Below are 16,878 nucleotides of genomic sequence, written 5' to 3'. Positions count from 1 at the left end.
AGCGTTACGATTGGTAGATGCAACTGACGTGTTCTAAATCTGACAGTTCGACACGTGGTCCACATTGGCAATCCTGAATCATTTTGACATGGGGGAAATAATGACAGTTTGGTGAGATTGATGTGGAAGTAACCAAATCATGCGCACTCTAGACTTACGTGGCAGAGTGAAGTGTAAAAGTGATGTCCTTTATTTATTTACCTTTTTAAGAAGATTTTTAGTTAAATTTGAATTGTAAGTGAGTTAAAATAATAATAAAAGGTCTTTACTATTATAAGGATAAGTTTGACAAAATCTGTATGTATCGATTTGGCTGAATTATGATATTCATGTCACCCTTCCCTATTACACTTTTTCTTATTTGTTCCAATTTCCTAAAAAAACCTGAATTGCTCTATTAAACATTCCGTAATATAAGCTTATTTCAGTTTAAAATAACATACTTAGTGACTGCTTTCCTATCCAAATATTGTTAGGAAAAATATTTCTGTAAGTAAACCATACTGTAAGCTATTATTGCATTTTTGGGTTTATTTTTAATTGGTTCCTTTGATTTGAATCTTTAAAACATTCAGTTGCTTAGACATGGGTAGTATTCTTTTGTATTCTTATTCATCTTTCCATAAGGTTAACATACCTGACATAATATTTAAGTTATTATAAAGTTCAAAGATTAAATACTGTTGAAGGATTGTTATTTGATGGCATTGTATGTTTATAATCAATTTATTAATTGAAAGAGAAAGTGTAATTTAGAGGCTTGTAGTTTTATCACAAGCTGTAAATATATATTTATATATTTCAAGTAATTAATCAAATTATATCTTCATACTATATTTCTACTAAAATAGGAGTAATTTTGAGTGGGTAGTTTTTATATAATTTCAGAAACATATGGAATGACCTTAATATATTCCTATGCACTTAATTAATGAATCTGTGATGTTATTTACACACTTATTATCTTGGATAACCAAACTGAGATTACTGTATATACCAGTTTAAAAATATCTTATATTTACTGAGTAGTTAATCTTTTGTTTAATATATAGATGATTTACATTCCTTTTAGTGTATAATTTTATGTGTGCCTTGATTTATAATAAATTTTTTTGGATTTTTATATAAAATGGATTTTTACAGTTGTAATGATGTAAAAATTGTTCCATAACACTTTCTCTGATAAACATATTCATACATTATATACAGATAACATTAAGACATTTTTAATTATTTTTTTCATTATTAAATATTTATTATTCCCTTAAATACTATCTAATTTTCTAAATTATCCCTGCAATTATCAAATTATTCAATCCAAGTATAATCCTGCCTACTCCTTTTCGAATTAAAAATATGCATTCTCTGTTGTCAAACACCAAAGAATACTAAACAATATTTAGATCCAGATTTAAAATTTGTGTAGTAAAGAGCTTTTAGTGTTGTTAAATTAATATACTAATCTTGTATCAAGTAATGGTATATTATAATACATTACATATTTAATTTCTTACAAATTTCATCAATTTGGTAATTAGAACATAGGAAACCATTATTAATGTTAAAAGTCTGTGAACATAATACTATTTGGCATCTTCTTCTTCTTCGTCTAGCCATTCACGTCCACATCTGAACATAAGCCTCTTCAAGTCTTCCTTTCCATTGTTTTGTATTGTATGCTACTTGTAGCCAATTTTTCCCGGCAGTCCTTTTCAGATCATCTGTCCATCTCATAGGAGGTCTGCCTCTGGGTCTTTTGTGTTGGTATGGTCTCCAGGTTAAAATTGATCTGTGCCATTTGTTTAGATCGCTCCTAGCTACATGTCCAGCGTATTCCCATTTCAACTTTAATGATTTTTGCACCATATCGGTGACTTTGGTTTTCTGTCTTATCCATGTGTTTGTTTTCTTGTCCTTAAGTGATATACCTAGCATTGCTCTTTCCATCGCGTGTTGAGTAACTCTAAGTATATTCATATTCTTTTTTGTGATTGTCCATGTTTGTGCCGCATAAGTTAATATCGGAATAATGCATGCATCAAAAACTTTAGATCTAGTATATTATACTATTTAGATCTGGCATATACTAAATACATTTCTTCTCATCATCATCATTTTGGCTTTACAACCCTGTGTGGGTCCTAGCCTCCCCAAGAATTTTTCTCCAGTCGTCCCTATCCATCGCCTTCCTCCGCCAAGCACGTATTTCCATATTTCTCATGTCTTCATCGATGTTATCTAGGAATCTTGTTCTGGGTCTTCCTCTTCTTCTTTGACCAATAGGTCTATCAAGGAGCGTTTTTCTAGCTGGGTCGGTTTGCTCCATCCGCATAACATGGCCTACCCACCTTAGACGTCCTATCTTTATGTGTTTTACGATATCTGGTTCCTGGTATATCCTATAGAGTTCGAAGTTGTATCGTCTTCTCCAGACACCACATTTCTTCTCACTTAGCATTAATTTATTTGTTGAAAACTATTCTCTCAAATGACTTAAAACAAAAAATCTTTGTATTCTTTAGGTCTATTATATTTGATGCCATGACAAACATATTACTATTATCCGCATAATTATTATAGTAATTATGGCAATTAAACATTTTGAAATTCCTATATACTTTTTCCTTGTCATTTTAAGTAAAATAAATAATATAGGGCCTGTTATGAAACACTTTTAAAAAGCCATTATCCATTTTTTTACTGATACCAACATATTATCAACAAAATATGAATGAGACCATTGGATGACCCATGGTTGCCATTTTCTTCCAACTTTGCAATAACCTTTTATGATCAAATATATCATAAAATCTAAAAATATACCTAAAGCAAACTTGTTGATTACGACTCAAAAAGTTACAGTGTATTTGAAAAAATTTATCTTCCTATTGCACATTGCCCTCTCAAAAAAATTAGAAAAGGCACATAAAGAACTTATTGGACAATTGCTAATGTCAGCAGGATCTCCTTTCTTATAAATTGGTACCACACAGTTGTATGTTGTGTGTGTCTAGTATAGTCTTTAAGAGTTCTCTTAATTTTATTAATTATTATTTTAACAGTGTCATAATAAAACCAACTGATTAACAAATAAAAGTTAAGTTTGAAATTTCTTGTAACACATTTAGTATCTACTGCAAGATCCAATTATTGTCTTAAGTCATTATTTTTTTTAACTAAAACTTTTGCTTGTACTTTAAGATAACTTTTTTTTAGGGTAATTTAAAATGAACCCACAATATCTGCCTCCACAACAGTTTGGAGGTCCACCACAAGGTTTTCCTCCCACTAGCAGAGTATCCCCAAATACATTTCAAAGTGCTCCTGTTGGTCCCCCAAAACCTGGTCAACTTCCTCCTCAAAGTGACCATCATGCTGCTCCATCAGGTCCACTGAATTCCATGGGACATCCTAACAATAGTCTGCAAGGTCAATTTCCACCAAGTGTAAGTACATTGTTTAATCATGTTTAATATTTAAAATTTTGTTTCTATTGATTTTCAGTTATGAATAATTAACAGTTACTTATCTAAATTATGAAAGGAAGCATAGTACATTATAATAGAGTTAGCATTATACTAGACAATTAATAGAATATATACTATTTTATTGGGAATAAGCCACAATTTAAGGTTAAAATAAGTTTATTGATGTTTTTTGAGAACGATTTCCGAAGTTGAAATTGAAACATCAGTTAACCTCTTTTAATCTTCAATTGTGGCTTATTTCCAATAAAGTAGTATCTACTTTAAAATGCCACAAGAAAATAGCTTCAGAACAAAATTAATAGAATACAAAGATCTAAGATTTGGTTTTGTTTATAGGATTACTATGTACTTCTCTTAATTTAAGTTTAAGTCAAATATTCTTCTTCTTGTAGTGCCTATCCGTTTCGGATGTTGGAGACCATCATGGCAATCTGTAACTGCTGCTCTGAAAAGATTTGTGGTTGTTATGTTGAACCACATACATAGATTTTTCAGCCAGGAAATCCGACTCCTTCCTGGTCCTCGTTTTCCTTCTACTTTTCCTTGTAAAATTAGTTGCAGCAACTCATATAACTCCAAGATATTTATATTTGTATACACTGTTTACATTTTCATATTCATTATTCTTATAGTTTCCAAACATAGTCATATCAGGAAATAGAGATAATTTAGCTGTTGCAGCCAAGCACCTATTTTATCTAATCTAGGATTCATTGTTATAGTTGTTTCATCCCAGTTTCATTCAATAAGTATAATGCTTTATCATCATCATAATGAAAATTTATATAATTATTTGACAAATCATTAAGATCATTTATAGATAAGATGAAAAGAAGGGGACCATGGATAGATCTTTGAGAAATTCCCATCTTCACTTCCTTCCCATACCTGTCATATAAATAACTAAGATATAGTGTCTTAAAATGAATTCCATAACAGTTTAATTTTCTTAACAGGATTTCATGTTCAGAATCAACTGATTTGATCCACTTCATTAAGGAAAATCTTTTCAGATTCAGTTAATTTCTCATAATTATCTACTCTATGATTGACATAATCAGTTATGTACTATATTTGAGTCTTGTTTATCTTCTTCGCCAAATTCTGTTTTCTTTTGAGCCTTTGCATATGTGTCGCAATATTTTTCTTTCAAAGTTTGCTAATAATTTTTCCTCACTTTTAGAGAGTGTCCAATTTTCAGGACCATGTGTGAGCCCAGGTGGTGGTTTATAGATGTATATATCATTTAATGTCTGTTGGAGTATATTCATTCTGTACCAACACGTTTTCTTGAGGTTTTAATTCTTTTCCAAAATATTTATGTTCACATAATCCGGTAGTACTCGTTTTATCTTGTTGTGACCACTGTCAAGCTTAGAAACTTGTAGGGAAAAGTCAAGGCAATCAAATATTACAAATATTTTTTTTTTCTAGTTAAGCGGGCAACTACCTAGACCACCAATTCCATCCAGTCAGTTGCCACCATCTGTGGGACATGACTTGAGTAACTCATATGGACCTTCACCAACAAAACATGATAATATTCCTCCAAGTAATCTACAAAATGGGCCTCCCCAGTTTCAAAACGGACCACCACAATTTCAGAATGGACAGTCAGGTATTAAAAATGTTTTTTACTGTTAAATTAGCTGTTTTTTATTTTACATGAATATTTATATAATCTACTAGCTTGATATAACAACTATATAATATAATCTACAACAAGTTCTATTATCTAAGGTGTATTTATTATATAATAATGGTTTTGGAAGAAATGTAAACCAAAACGTCAATTAAAACTCAATTCGAAGAAATCTTCATAACTTGTTTACTTTTGTAATTAGTTATAGTGGAAAAATGTATATTTAATAACAGATTACCTTATATTAATCATTTCTAACTAAAATACAATCTGATGTTGCTTGTAATAATAATAAATACCATATTTTCAGTTCCTCCAACAAGTCAACCAAACAGACCACCCTCTAATTTCATGCCTCCAAATCAGAACCAGTTTGGACCTTCCCAAACATCAAATCAAAACATGCCTCCCAGACCTTCTTCTAATCAATCAACTAGTATGGGACAACCTCCTCTGCCAAGTGGCCCTCCATCTCAATTTGGACAACCACCTTTGTCAACAGCACCACCATCAGTTTCAAATGCTTCACCACTGATGTCAAGTGGACCTTCAACATTATCAAGTGTGCCTCCAACGTTATCTAGTGGGCCTCCAACACTACCAAGTGGTTCTCCTCAAATAAGCCATGCAGGTGCTCCACCAAATCAACCTCCTCTGCCAGGAGGAGCTCCACCACAAATGGGACCTAATCCACAGTTAGGACAACCACCTTTGCCAGGTGGTCCACCAAGTCATCTTGGTCAGCCGTCCTTGGCAAACCCCCAATCTCATCAGGGTCAACCAAATCTTCCTGGGGGCCCAACTCGATCTTTAGGTCAACCTGGTGGTCCACCCTCACATCTAGGACATCCTCCAATGCCAGGATATCAGGGACAACCCACATCACAGTTTGATCCACAAGGTCCAATGACACAACAAAATGGACCTCCAAATGTATATGGAAATCCACCAAATCAATTTAACAATCAGATGGGTCCTCCAAAAATGGGACAGTTTCCTCCACAACAAAGGCTGATGCAACCTCCCCAACCTGGACAGCAGCTCATGCCGGGACAAGGTCCTTTAATCAATGCCTCAGGTCCATATGGACCTTCTTCAGGACCAGCACACCAAATGCCACCTCATCAAGGACAGCCACCATATGGACCCGGCCAAATATCCAGTCAGCTGCAGCAAATGAATCTATCTGGTATGTTGATTTTAAATACTTTTTTTTTTATACAATAGATTTTTTTGCCATAAAGGTGGTTCTTTTGAGGTCAAGCCTATTTTAGAAAAATTATAGGTCTATTTGTTTATCATCAGTGATATTTGAAGTATAGCATCGGCAATTGAAGTGAGACCAGTCGTTAATAAAAGTGTGAATTTGGTAACACAGAAAAAGTTTACTGTTGTAAAACGTTAGACTGTTACCTTTATTGGTACTACCAAAGTGTGTTAGTTCGTTAGATACACTAACTAAAACCCAAAAACCTTGTAGCTTACAACAGCTATTTGTAAAATTGTTAGTACTTTTTAATAATACTTTTTTTCATATTCTGTTTAGATCTAAAGGTTTCCTAGGAGTTATTTCGTGTGTACTATAGTTTGTTTATGATTTAGACCATGGTAACTATTCTCCTTATCAAAGTTTTATTAACGATCTAAACTCCCATTACAATTCATTATCAAATAATAATGCAGGTACTTGTATTACCTTCCATTATTTTAATAACAGCTTTTAATAACATTACTTTAACATATAACGAATTCTAAACAATTAAGTCATTTATTTAGCTATTTATTTATAGTAGTTTTGATTATTTGGATAGCGTTTGAAAAAGGTGAAATTGCTTTTGGCAACACTGTTCGCATATTCACGTCTATCTTACACATTGAATAGTTAATGGCATTGAAGGTTTAAGTTTTTTATAACTGTTTTATGACCTTCTGTAAAAGAAATATATAATTTTAAATATATGAAAGATATTATTAAAAAAACACTATTTTTTATTCTTTATTTTAAAAAGGTTTATGCCAATAAAAACTAAATCAATTATACAACACCGACCTCATCTGATGATACTGACATACAATGCTATATAAAGTTTTCCCTAAATTCGATCAAGTTTGTTTCTCGTTTGAATTCATGGTGCTACAAATTCGATGACAGCATCTCTCAGAAATAAAAATCAAACACTGCAATATTTTTAGAATAAGGAGGCCATTGTACTGTACCTTGCATACTAATTAAACAGAAAGTTCGGAATTCAAGTAATTTGGTACAGTATGCTCATAAATTGAGTTGCAACAGTTCTCTTGAAGCTGAATGTTGAAGTTTATCTGGAGATTTTGAATAGTCGGAATAATTTGATATTGAAGAGGTTACTTTTATACTTATTTACAATGCTGTATAAACTTTTCCCTAAATTTGATCCAGTTTGTTTCCCGTTTAAATTAATGGCATACAAATTTGATGATAGACATAAAAATCAAGTGGAGTAAGATCTTCAGAATAAGGAGGCCATTGTACTGTAGTATTTTATAGTAGTGGGAATTAAATGGAAATTTCGGAAACCAAGTAATTTAGTACAGTCTGTTTATTAATTGAGTTCAAATTCATTTATTGATGTAATTTTGTCAGTAGCCCAACACACGTCAAAATAAAAGCAGAACAATAGTTCTATTAAAAAATCTTAAATTCTAATTGCATAAAAACAAATATTATCAGTTTGACTTAAAATAATTTAAAACCAAAATTTCAGATATTCCTCTACTATAAAATACATGTTATTATTAAAATTTTCAATTTTAATTAAAAAGATTCTTTACTTTTAGGTCCAAAACCGGCTTATCCAGTACCACAAGGCGGTCCCATGAGACCAATGAATGGAGACAGTGGTCCGCATATGCCTCCACCAATGAACCAACCTGGATATATTAATAATCAACAAGGCAGAGGTCCTCCCGGGCCTGGTTATCCACCGATGCCGGGGCAACCGCCGATGCCAGGACAAGGACATATGCCTGGTCAAGGGCAATACCCTGGACCTGGTGGTGGGTATCCACAAGGTAACTACCAACAAACTGCGCCAGCGCAACACAAGATTGATCCTGATCATGTGCCTAATCCAGTAAGTGTCTTTGAATATTTCCTTATTTATTATTATTACATAATTTGAGTAACTAAGTTACTAAGTAATTTAAAGGTCATCTGACCTCACAATGTGTCTAGTTGCAATTACTATATAGACGTTTTTCACTGATGATGATCTGATAGGATCAAAAACGTTCCGAAAATTTATAAATCCACTTTGGATCATTTTAAAAAATTATAATAAAATTTTACACCATTTTACAAAAGAAAGTTTTTAGTTCATTCTAAGATTTTTGTTATATATTTCTTTTTTTTCTAGATTCAAGTTATCCGAGATGATCAGCAAGACAGGGACAGCGTTTTTGTTACAAATCAAAAAGGACTTGTGCCACCCATGGTGACTACTAATTTTATTGTTCAAGATCAAGGAAATTGCAGTCCACGATTCATGAGATCTACCATATATAATGTTCCAATTTCACAGGTATGTTTTCGTTCATTAAATCAATATGAAATAAAATGATAAACGTCGAGTCATTGGAAAAAAATCACAATTAAAGTAGGCACAGTTTCAGTAGTTTTTGATGATCAAATAATGATTAAAAATGTCATTTAAAATCGAAATCTTAAAAATATACATAAATCTACGTAATTTGTTGAAAATCTTAACTCTCACTATCAAAAATAGCGGCAACTATTTCTTATTAAAGGGTGAGTTTATTCAGAGTGACACGGTTACTTCGAAAGTCAGTTTGGTAGTTTGGAATTTTTTAAATTTTTTTCAGGAGCCATAAAAGTCTTTTATTAATATTTTTTTCAAGCAAATGGCAAGTGGTGTGAGTAAATGAAATAGAACGATAAGACATAGACACTGAAGTTAACCGATCATTCTTCTTAATTGGAATAAGCTACCTAGGATAGATATATTGCTATGAGCCCGAGACGAAAAATCATTCAGTATGGATCAAACAGTATGGGTGTTTCAAGACGAGCCAAAACCAACAAAATTAGTCCGCACTCGCAGTGTTGGCAAAGAAATAAGTTAGTGGATGCTGAATGATATACTATTTTCTTTTGCTAGAAGTAACTTCGCAAAAATAACCGGAATTGTCACATCCTCTTGCATCAGTACAACATCGATTTGGTAGGCCATCTTGCCTACAGTCCTGACTTGGCACCGTGTCATTTCTTTGCGTTCCCGAGAATTGAAAAAAAGCTGCGCCGTAGACGGTTTGGATGCAAGATGAGGCAGTCGAAGTATATAAAAATCCCATTTCTGAGATACCCATTTAGAACTGACATAAATGCTTCAACAATTACTTTGTTCTAATGCAAAAGTATATTGATGTTAGAGGCGAATACTTAAAAAAAGATAAAAAGCTGACTCTTTCCAAAAATATGTTTTCCTTCTATTAATTGGGTCACCTTTTCAGTGTATTCCTATTTTTCTCTTTTTCTTTTAGTGTTTTCTTTATCTCGCCTATCCGGTATTGTCCACGTTGCTGTTCCATGAATCAGTCTAATCGTGTAAACTATGTAGCAGTCTGCTAGTCTCTACTTATTTTTGTTTTGTTTACTTAGTACTATGTTTTATCTTCTACTGTTTAACCAGTCTACCACTAGGTTAACTAGTAAATTCATTAGATGACATCTTACTATCCACCCACTAACTTAGTGGCGACCCGGCTCTCCATCTACCTTGTCGATCTTCAGATTTGTTTGTAGACTTCTTCTGCTCACTATCCTCTTTTCTCTATTTAAATGCGTGAAAGAGAAAAGGTTGACATAACATCTCTATTTATTTGTTTGCGAGTTTGTTTTCTTTGAACAACTATACAGTATTTTTCAATACAAAAACTTGTAGTCAAACTTTAATTTGGATGTTTTCCACGAACATGAATTATTTCTTCTGGAATTGAGTTTATAAAACTTATAACGCTGATACTGAAAGACATTTTTGGACTTTTGATTTTGTAAAGTTTTAGAGCAGTGATTTTTCTCGACGGCTCATTAATGTGACAATAAAGAAACATTCAAATTGTACTTTTTTTTAGGATTTGTTAAAACAATCGGCACTTCCATTCAGTCTTTTAATAAGTCCAATGGCCAGACAAGTAGAACAAGAGTACCCTCCACCAATTGTTAATTTCGGAAGTCTCGGTCCTGTCAGATGCATCCGTTGCAAGGCCTACATGTGTCCGTTCATGCAGTTCGTCGATTCTGGAAGGAGGTTCCAGTGCTTGTTTTGTAACGCAACAACTGATGGTAAGGCTATTAAAATTTATGATATATTTTTCTAATTCTATTATTGAAAGCTCCATATGTTTGTAAAATGTTAAAGGGAAAGCCTTATATGTAAGTTTTTGGGGCAGTACATCGGTCAAACTGGTAGAACCTTAAATAAACATATAGCAGAACACAAAATAATAGAAAAACAGATTCTATGTACGAACTTCACCTTCTAGATCATAATCATTCTTTTAATGATCAATTTCAAATTCTCCAATATTCAAAATAAAGGCCTTAAAAGCTATCTGTATTAGAATATATGGAAATTAATAAATTAAAAATACAGTGATATAATTTTGAATGACCAACTTAAGACAAACAAGTTTCTCCTCCTCAACTTTTTCAGTTAAAGCCTATAAAATGTAGACACACTCAGTAAAAACAGCTGTAATGATAATACAATATAATACATTTTGTGAAAGTGTTGAAAACAAAAGTTTTCAGTGTTTTATTGTTAGATAAAATGAACTTCCATCAAGTAACGGTCGAATTCATCACTTATTTCTGTAAAAATATTTGACGTTTTTTTTTGTTTTCCAGTTCCAACAGAATATTTCCAGCATCTAGATCAGACCGGCCTAAGAATGGACCGTTTCGAACGACCAGAATTGATCCTCGGCACATATGAATTCGTCGCTACTCCCGATTACTGCCGAAACAATGTTCTACCCAAACCGCCAGCGGTCATTTTCGTTATCGATGTGTCATACAATAACATTAAATCCGGAATGGTTTCCTTGTTGTGCAATCAGATGAAAGAAATCATTCAAAATCTTCCGGTGGATCAAGGACATGAAAAGAGCAACATGAAAGTTGGATTTATTACGTATAATAGTTCGGTGCATTTTTATAATATCAAGGTAAGAAAGTTTTATGTTTTTAATATTTTTATTAATTTTACTAAAAAGTTTTTCCCCTCTAATTATTCTTTAATTGGAGAGTGGAAAATTATTTAAGTTTAATAATACTAGTCACCCTTTTTACCGCCAGGAGTATTTCCTACTATTTCTTGGTATTGGTTTTCAAGATGTTGTCGGTAAAAATGACCCGAGTCAAAGGGATCACGATTTATACACTTTCGAAGTATACAGATTGAACGAATTTAAAACGGAACATACGAAATCAATGTATTTCGGCTCAACTCCGCTCTAGGTGGTTGGCCAACAAAAGGTTGTCAAATAATTATATTATAAAAATCCAATACTTCAGCGGGCTGCTGGATTCTGAATTTATTCAAGAACAAGTCAAAACTCCACCCAAATAGGTTGCATAGAATCACTGAAAAAACTAGACTAAACAAGCAGTTATTATGCTGTCAAACCACTTATCGCTTCCTTATAGTCCAAGAGATAGAGCCGAAATTTTGAACTGATCAGTAATATGACATTTCTCTATTGGAATATATTCATTGTAACTGGGTTAAGACTTTGCCTTACAGGCGGACGCCCCTCGTGGTACAGGGGGTGGCTATACAGGGATGAAGTTGTCATTTTTTTCGGAAAAATTAACGATCAATAATATGGCTAAAAATTTGCCCAGAGTAAGATCTTGGTATAACTAGACGAAATCCCAAAGGGCGGACGCGAGAGTGGATACATAAGGTGTGGCGGACAGGGGTGAAATTGCAATTTTTTGGGGAAAAATTAACGATAAGTAATATGTCCGCCATTTTCATGGCTCATTATTTAGCCCCTAAAAACTTTAAATCCAAAAGGGCGGATAGCTGGGTTGGTACAGAGAGCCACAAAACGGGGTCAAATGTACCACTTGCCTGCGCATTTTAGGTCTCGGTAACAATTTTCAAACTGATTTTATTATGATATTTTTATACCGATTGATTTGAAAATTTGTATGCTCACTTCTGTTACTATTCTGAGAAGCGTCAAGTAGAGTTTTCCTCAAAATTTTTCAAAAAAATTTCCGTAAATGAAAATTTTCGTAATTTTTTGAGGTAAAATCTAATTTGTAGAATCCTTTCGATTTTCTGTAAGTTATACCATGATTTGTTTTCCAAAAATATTCAAACGATTATTCCGCTAAGAAAAAAAATTTAGAAAAACTTAAACATTTGATAAAACTCTACGTCATCGTCTGAATCTTTTATAGAATATTTTGTAGTTTTAAAATGATATTATGATAATGTTTTTTTTTTCAAACTAAAGTCATATTTACTTTACAAATCACATTTTTTTCTTAAATATAAATATTTTACGAATTAATTTTTAATTGAATAAATGTTTGATATTTGATATTTTATTAAATTAAAGTAATTTTATAATGTTAACTATTAAATATTTTTGGTATAACAAATAGTAATTTTACTTATTTTTTATTACAATAAAAAGGTTTTTAAATTTATATTGCATAAATAATGATTGTTCAGATATAAGAAAAATTTGATTTATTATTACATTAATAATCAATTACAAAATATATTATTTCTATTTATCAATAGGTAAAATTCAATTTGTAGAATTCCTTTAACATTTTACAAATAATTATTAATAAAAATCAATTTAATAGTGGAATTATCAATTTTTAAGTTTTGAAATTTACTTTGTAGATTTTTCAATATTTTTTTTAACTTTCAAATTGATTGAATTTTTTTTCATTAGTTAATTATAATTTTACAAATTCTGTTTGGACATTAATTTTGCATCATTAATATTTTAAAATATTAAAATAATAATGATGCGCGTTCATTTAGATCAGTAATTCTAGACGCATGCGCTAAATGTAATAAGTATCAAGATGCTTTCATTCAACTTGGTGAAACTGACTTCGATTGTAATGAAGTTTTTAAAACCTTAGAAACTTTCATATGTCACTTATATGGAACAGGACTGACGAGAACAATTCCAAAAAGAAAAGTAAACGATGTCAGAGTTTCACTATTTAACCGGCAGTATAAGTTGCATGATGTGAACGAGCCTTAAAAAAAAACTAAAAAATTTCGATGCTTCAGCTTACCACCACGTCAAGATGAATTACAGCAACATCTACTGCGAGCTCATTATATTTCAAATATTTGGACAAATGCTCATAAAAAAGTACCAACAGAATTGATTGTTGAAGAACATGGTTGGGAGTTTGAAGATGAAACATATAAATTCAAATGATTTAGTGGACCTCAGATGCCAGAATCAGTTCGAGAAGTAGTGATTGAAAATGAAGCAGATAATGAATGTGATATTATTGAAAGTGAAAGTGACGAAGATGATGAATGTGATGACATCAATGAGAGTGAGAAAAATGACGAAATTTTTAAAGTTTTTCTAAATTTTTTTTTCTTATCGGAAAAATCGTTTGAAAATTTTTGGAAAAAAATCATGGTATAACTGACAGAAAATCGAAAGGATTCTACAAATTAGATTTTACCTCAAAAAATTACGAAAATTTTCATTTACGGAAATTTTTGAGGAAAACTCTACTTGACGCTTTTCAGAATAGTAACAGAAGTGAGCATACAAATTTTCAAATCAATCGGTATAAAAATATCATAATAAAATCAGTTTGAAAATTGTTACCGAGACCTAAAATGCGCAGGCAAGTGGTACATTTGACCCCGTTTTGTGGCTCTCTGTACCAACCCAGCTATCCGCCCTTTTGGATTTAAAGTTTTTAGGGGCTAAATAATGAGCCATGAAAATGGCGGACATATTACTTATCGTTAATTTTTCCCCAAAAAATTGCAACCTCACCCCTGTCCGCCACCCCTTATGTATCCTCTCGCGTCCGCCCTTTGGGATTTCGTCTAGTTATACCAAGATCTTACTCTGGGCAAATTTTCAGCCATATTATCGATCGTTAATTTTTCCGAAAAAAATGACAACTTCATCCCTGTATAGCCACCCCCTGTACCACGAGGGGCGTCCGCCTGTAAGGCAAAGTCTTAACCCAGTTACAATGAATATATTCCAATAGAGAAATGTCATATTACTGATCAGTTCAAAATTTCGGCTCTATCTCTCCGACTATTAGGCAAGCTCCTCTTTCCTTTAAAGGAGACAGATAGTTGAACGATATTTTATACAATGTCTATCACCGGGTATGGATTTATTTTTGTCCAAGTTTTATATTGGTCCACTATTTCAAATGCAGTTCAAACAGACATATATTAAATTGTATGTTCCGTTTTTAATTGGTTCAATCTGTATACTTGTCTATACCTGCAGAGGTATGGAATTGGCAGGTATTGCTACTATTCATTTAGTTTTCAAAGTCTTCAGGAGCGTACAGACGTTTTATTTGTGTGTGTTTTTTTTTAAATCCACACTTATAAACAATAAAGTTGTCGTGGTCCATATCGTTGTAATAACCTCTGGTACGCTGACCAGATTTAAGATTAGGAGGTAATTTGTAACAAAACCTTTTTCCCCTCCTGCATGCACAATAATTAACCTCTAACCTTTGGCAACAGGAGCCTTTAAACAGTTATTTGAACCTACATCCCATGATTTAGATGTTGTATGACTGCTGTGGAGATACGTTTCATCAGTATAGATAATATCATAACCCTCTGCTCTTTATTTTTTTATTTTTCTTAGTTAGTCTGTTCTCTTGGCTCGAATATCCGTTTTTTCCATCAGTATTTTACTGCCGTTCTTGGTTTTTTGCCATTTAAAACCAAATTTCTTCACTACTTTTCTGAACAATGATATTTTTCCTTGGAAATTAATATCATCCTTAACAGCGTTGTAAACAGCTGATGTTGTAGGTCTGCTGCCATGAATCATTGCAAAGGCATGAACTGTGTTTCTTATAATTTCTTCCTCATAAACATCGACGTTTGTTTTTGGTTTTGGCTGATTGATTTTTTTTCTGGGAGATTTAAACATATTTCCCAAGCTGCCTGAAGGAAATGAAAAATCGGAAACTCTCTTTTCTTCATTAATAATTATTTGGACGCTACTTTTAGAAACTCCAGTGGCTTCAACAACCGTATTTAAAACAAAAGATTTCGTGTTGTTTTTTTTCTTGCTCCTTTTTCAAAAATTGGTACACGTTGTAGATAATCTGTCAGCCCTGATTGTGAACAACATGGACGTTATTCATCTTAATGTAGGCATTATAAAATGTTTTCATTTTTATATAAAAAAAAAACACTAAAATATTATAATTTAGTTATAACCTGACAGAGAATTAAAAAAAAATGTTAAGATTAATTATGTACCTATAAATAAACGGGTGTAGCAGTTAAGTGGGACTGCCGGTAAGTTATACTTCTATACACGCGTTCGCCGTTACAAATTTATATAAGAGTCAATCTGCACAATCATTACATATGTAATGCTATAGATAAGAGAGAGCAGAAAGAGAAACAGAATTAGGTACATAGGTATATGGTGCATCGTTTGCTGTATATAAACAACATTTAACCTGTAATAGAAGTATAGTAAATGAAGGATTGAATCAATATTTTGATGAAAATGTATATTTTTATTTTCGTATACGTATACAAGGAGTTAATGCAAAAACATTTTTTACACGTACTTGCAGTAAAATTCATTGTTTATTTTGTTATTAATATAAAAATACAGTACAATACACTGCAACATAATTCAATATAATAATACAATACAAATTAAAATGCAATATTCATAAGTATTTAAAAATGACGATATACGTAACTTACTTACGCATATGTTTAATTTAGCATGATAATAATATTAATAAATATTAAATATATTTACAAAAGGAACATTTTTATTCTCGAGAGAGAAAGAGAGAGAAAATATATCTTCTGTCTCTCTCTCTCTCTTACCTATATCTTACATATGTAATGATTTTCTCGATTCACTGGCGTACAAATTTCCAACGTCGAACGCGCGTTCTAGAAGTATAACTTCAAAAATAAGGATTGCATTTGCATTGGATTTGCATCTTTATTTTTATAAAAAAAGGTGTTTAGTCGAAGAAAATAACCATTATTCAGTTACATAAAAACTGATACACTTAAAAGTTACAAAATACTACAACATGATAAAGCTAAATACACTAAAAATTAAATAACCATTTCTCTTTTTTTTTTTGTAAGGATGTTTCTTAGATTTTTTTGATTTTTATGCAGTTTTTTATGTTATAGGGAAGTTTGACAGCTCCACAAATGTTGGTGGTAGGAGATGTCCAAGAGATGTTTATGCCTTTGTTGGATGGTTTCTTATGTACTCCAGAAGAATCGGGACCCGTAATAGATCTACTCATGCAACAGATTCCCGCAATGTTTGCAGATACTAAGGAAACCGAAGTCGTTTTGTTACCCGCAATTCAAGCTGGATTAGAAGCACTAAAGGTAAATATATTTTACTGTATTATTAAAGTAAGCTAGTTAAGTATAGTGTGTCTAATTGAACGCTTTAAAATATACTCCCCACGGTGTCGAA

At 32.1% G+C, this 16,878-nt stretch overlaps 1 protein-coding gene across 1 annotated transcript in view; it reads left to right on the top strand.

The window, feature by feature from the left end:
• The first annotated feature begins 100 nt into the window (after positions 1–100).
• Sec24CD (COPII coat complex component secretory 24CD) overlaps positions 101–16,878 on the top strand; it is a 33,315-nt gene continuing 16,537 nt past the window's right edge. Inside the window, exons 1-9 of the mRNA XM_072542947.1 lie at positions 101–234; positions 3,217–3,446; positions 4,923–5,106; positions 5,441–6,319; positions 7,948–8,243; positions 8,526–8,690; positions 10,261–10,471; positions 11,036–11,355; positions 16,581–16,787. Of these exons, the coding sequence (XP_072399048.1) occupies positions 3,228–3,446; positions 4,923–5,106; positions 5,441–6,319; positions 7,948–8,243; positions 8,526–8,690; positions 10,261–10,471; positions 11,036–11,355; positions 16,581–16,787 (2,481 nt within the window). The 5' untranslated portion in view covers positions 101–234; positions 3,217–3,227. The remainder of the gene's footprint in view (positions 235–3,216; positions 3,447–4,922; positions 5,107–5,440; positions 6,320–7,947; positions 8,244–8,525; positions 8,691–10,260; positions 10,472–11,035; positions 11,356–16,580; positions 16,788–16,878) is intronic.

The sequence above is a fragment of the Diabrotica undecimpunctata genome, chromosome 9 (genome assembly GCF_040954645.1).
Source record: "Diabrotica undecimpunctata isolate CICGRU chromosome 9, icDiaUnde3, whole genome shotgun sequence".
Lineage (NCBI taxonomy): Eukaryota > Metazoa > Arthropoda > Insecta > Coleoptera > Chrysomelidae > Diabrotica > Diabrotica undecimpunctata.
Note: the sequence above shows the minus strand (reverse complement) of the source record. Positions and strands in the feature narration are given on the sequence as shown.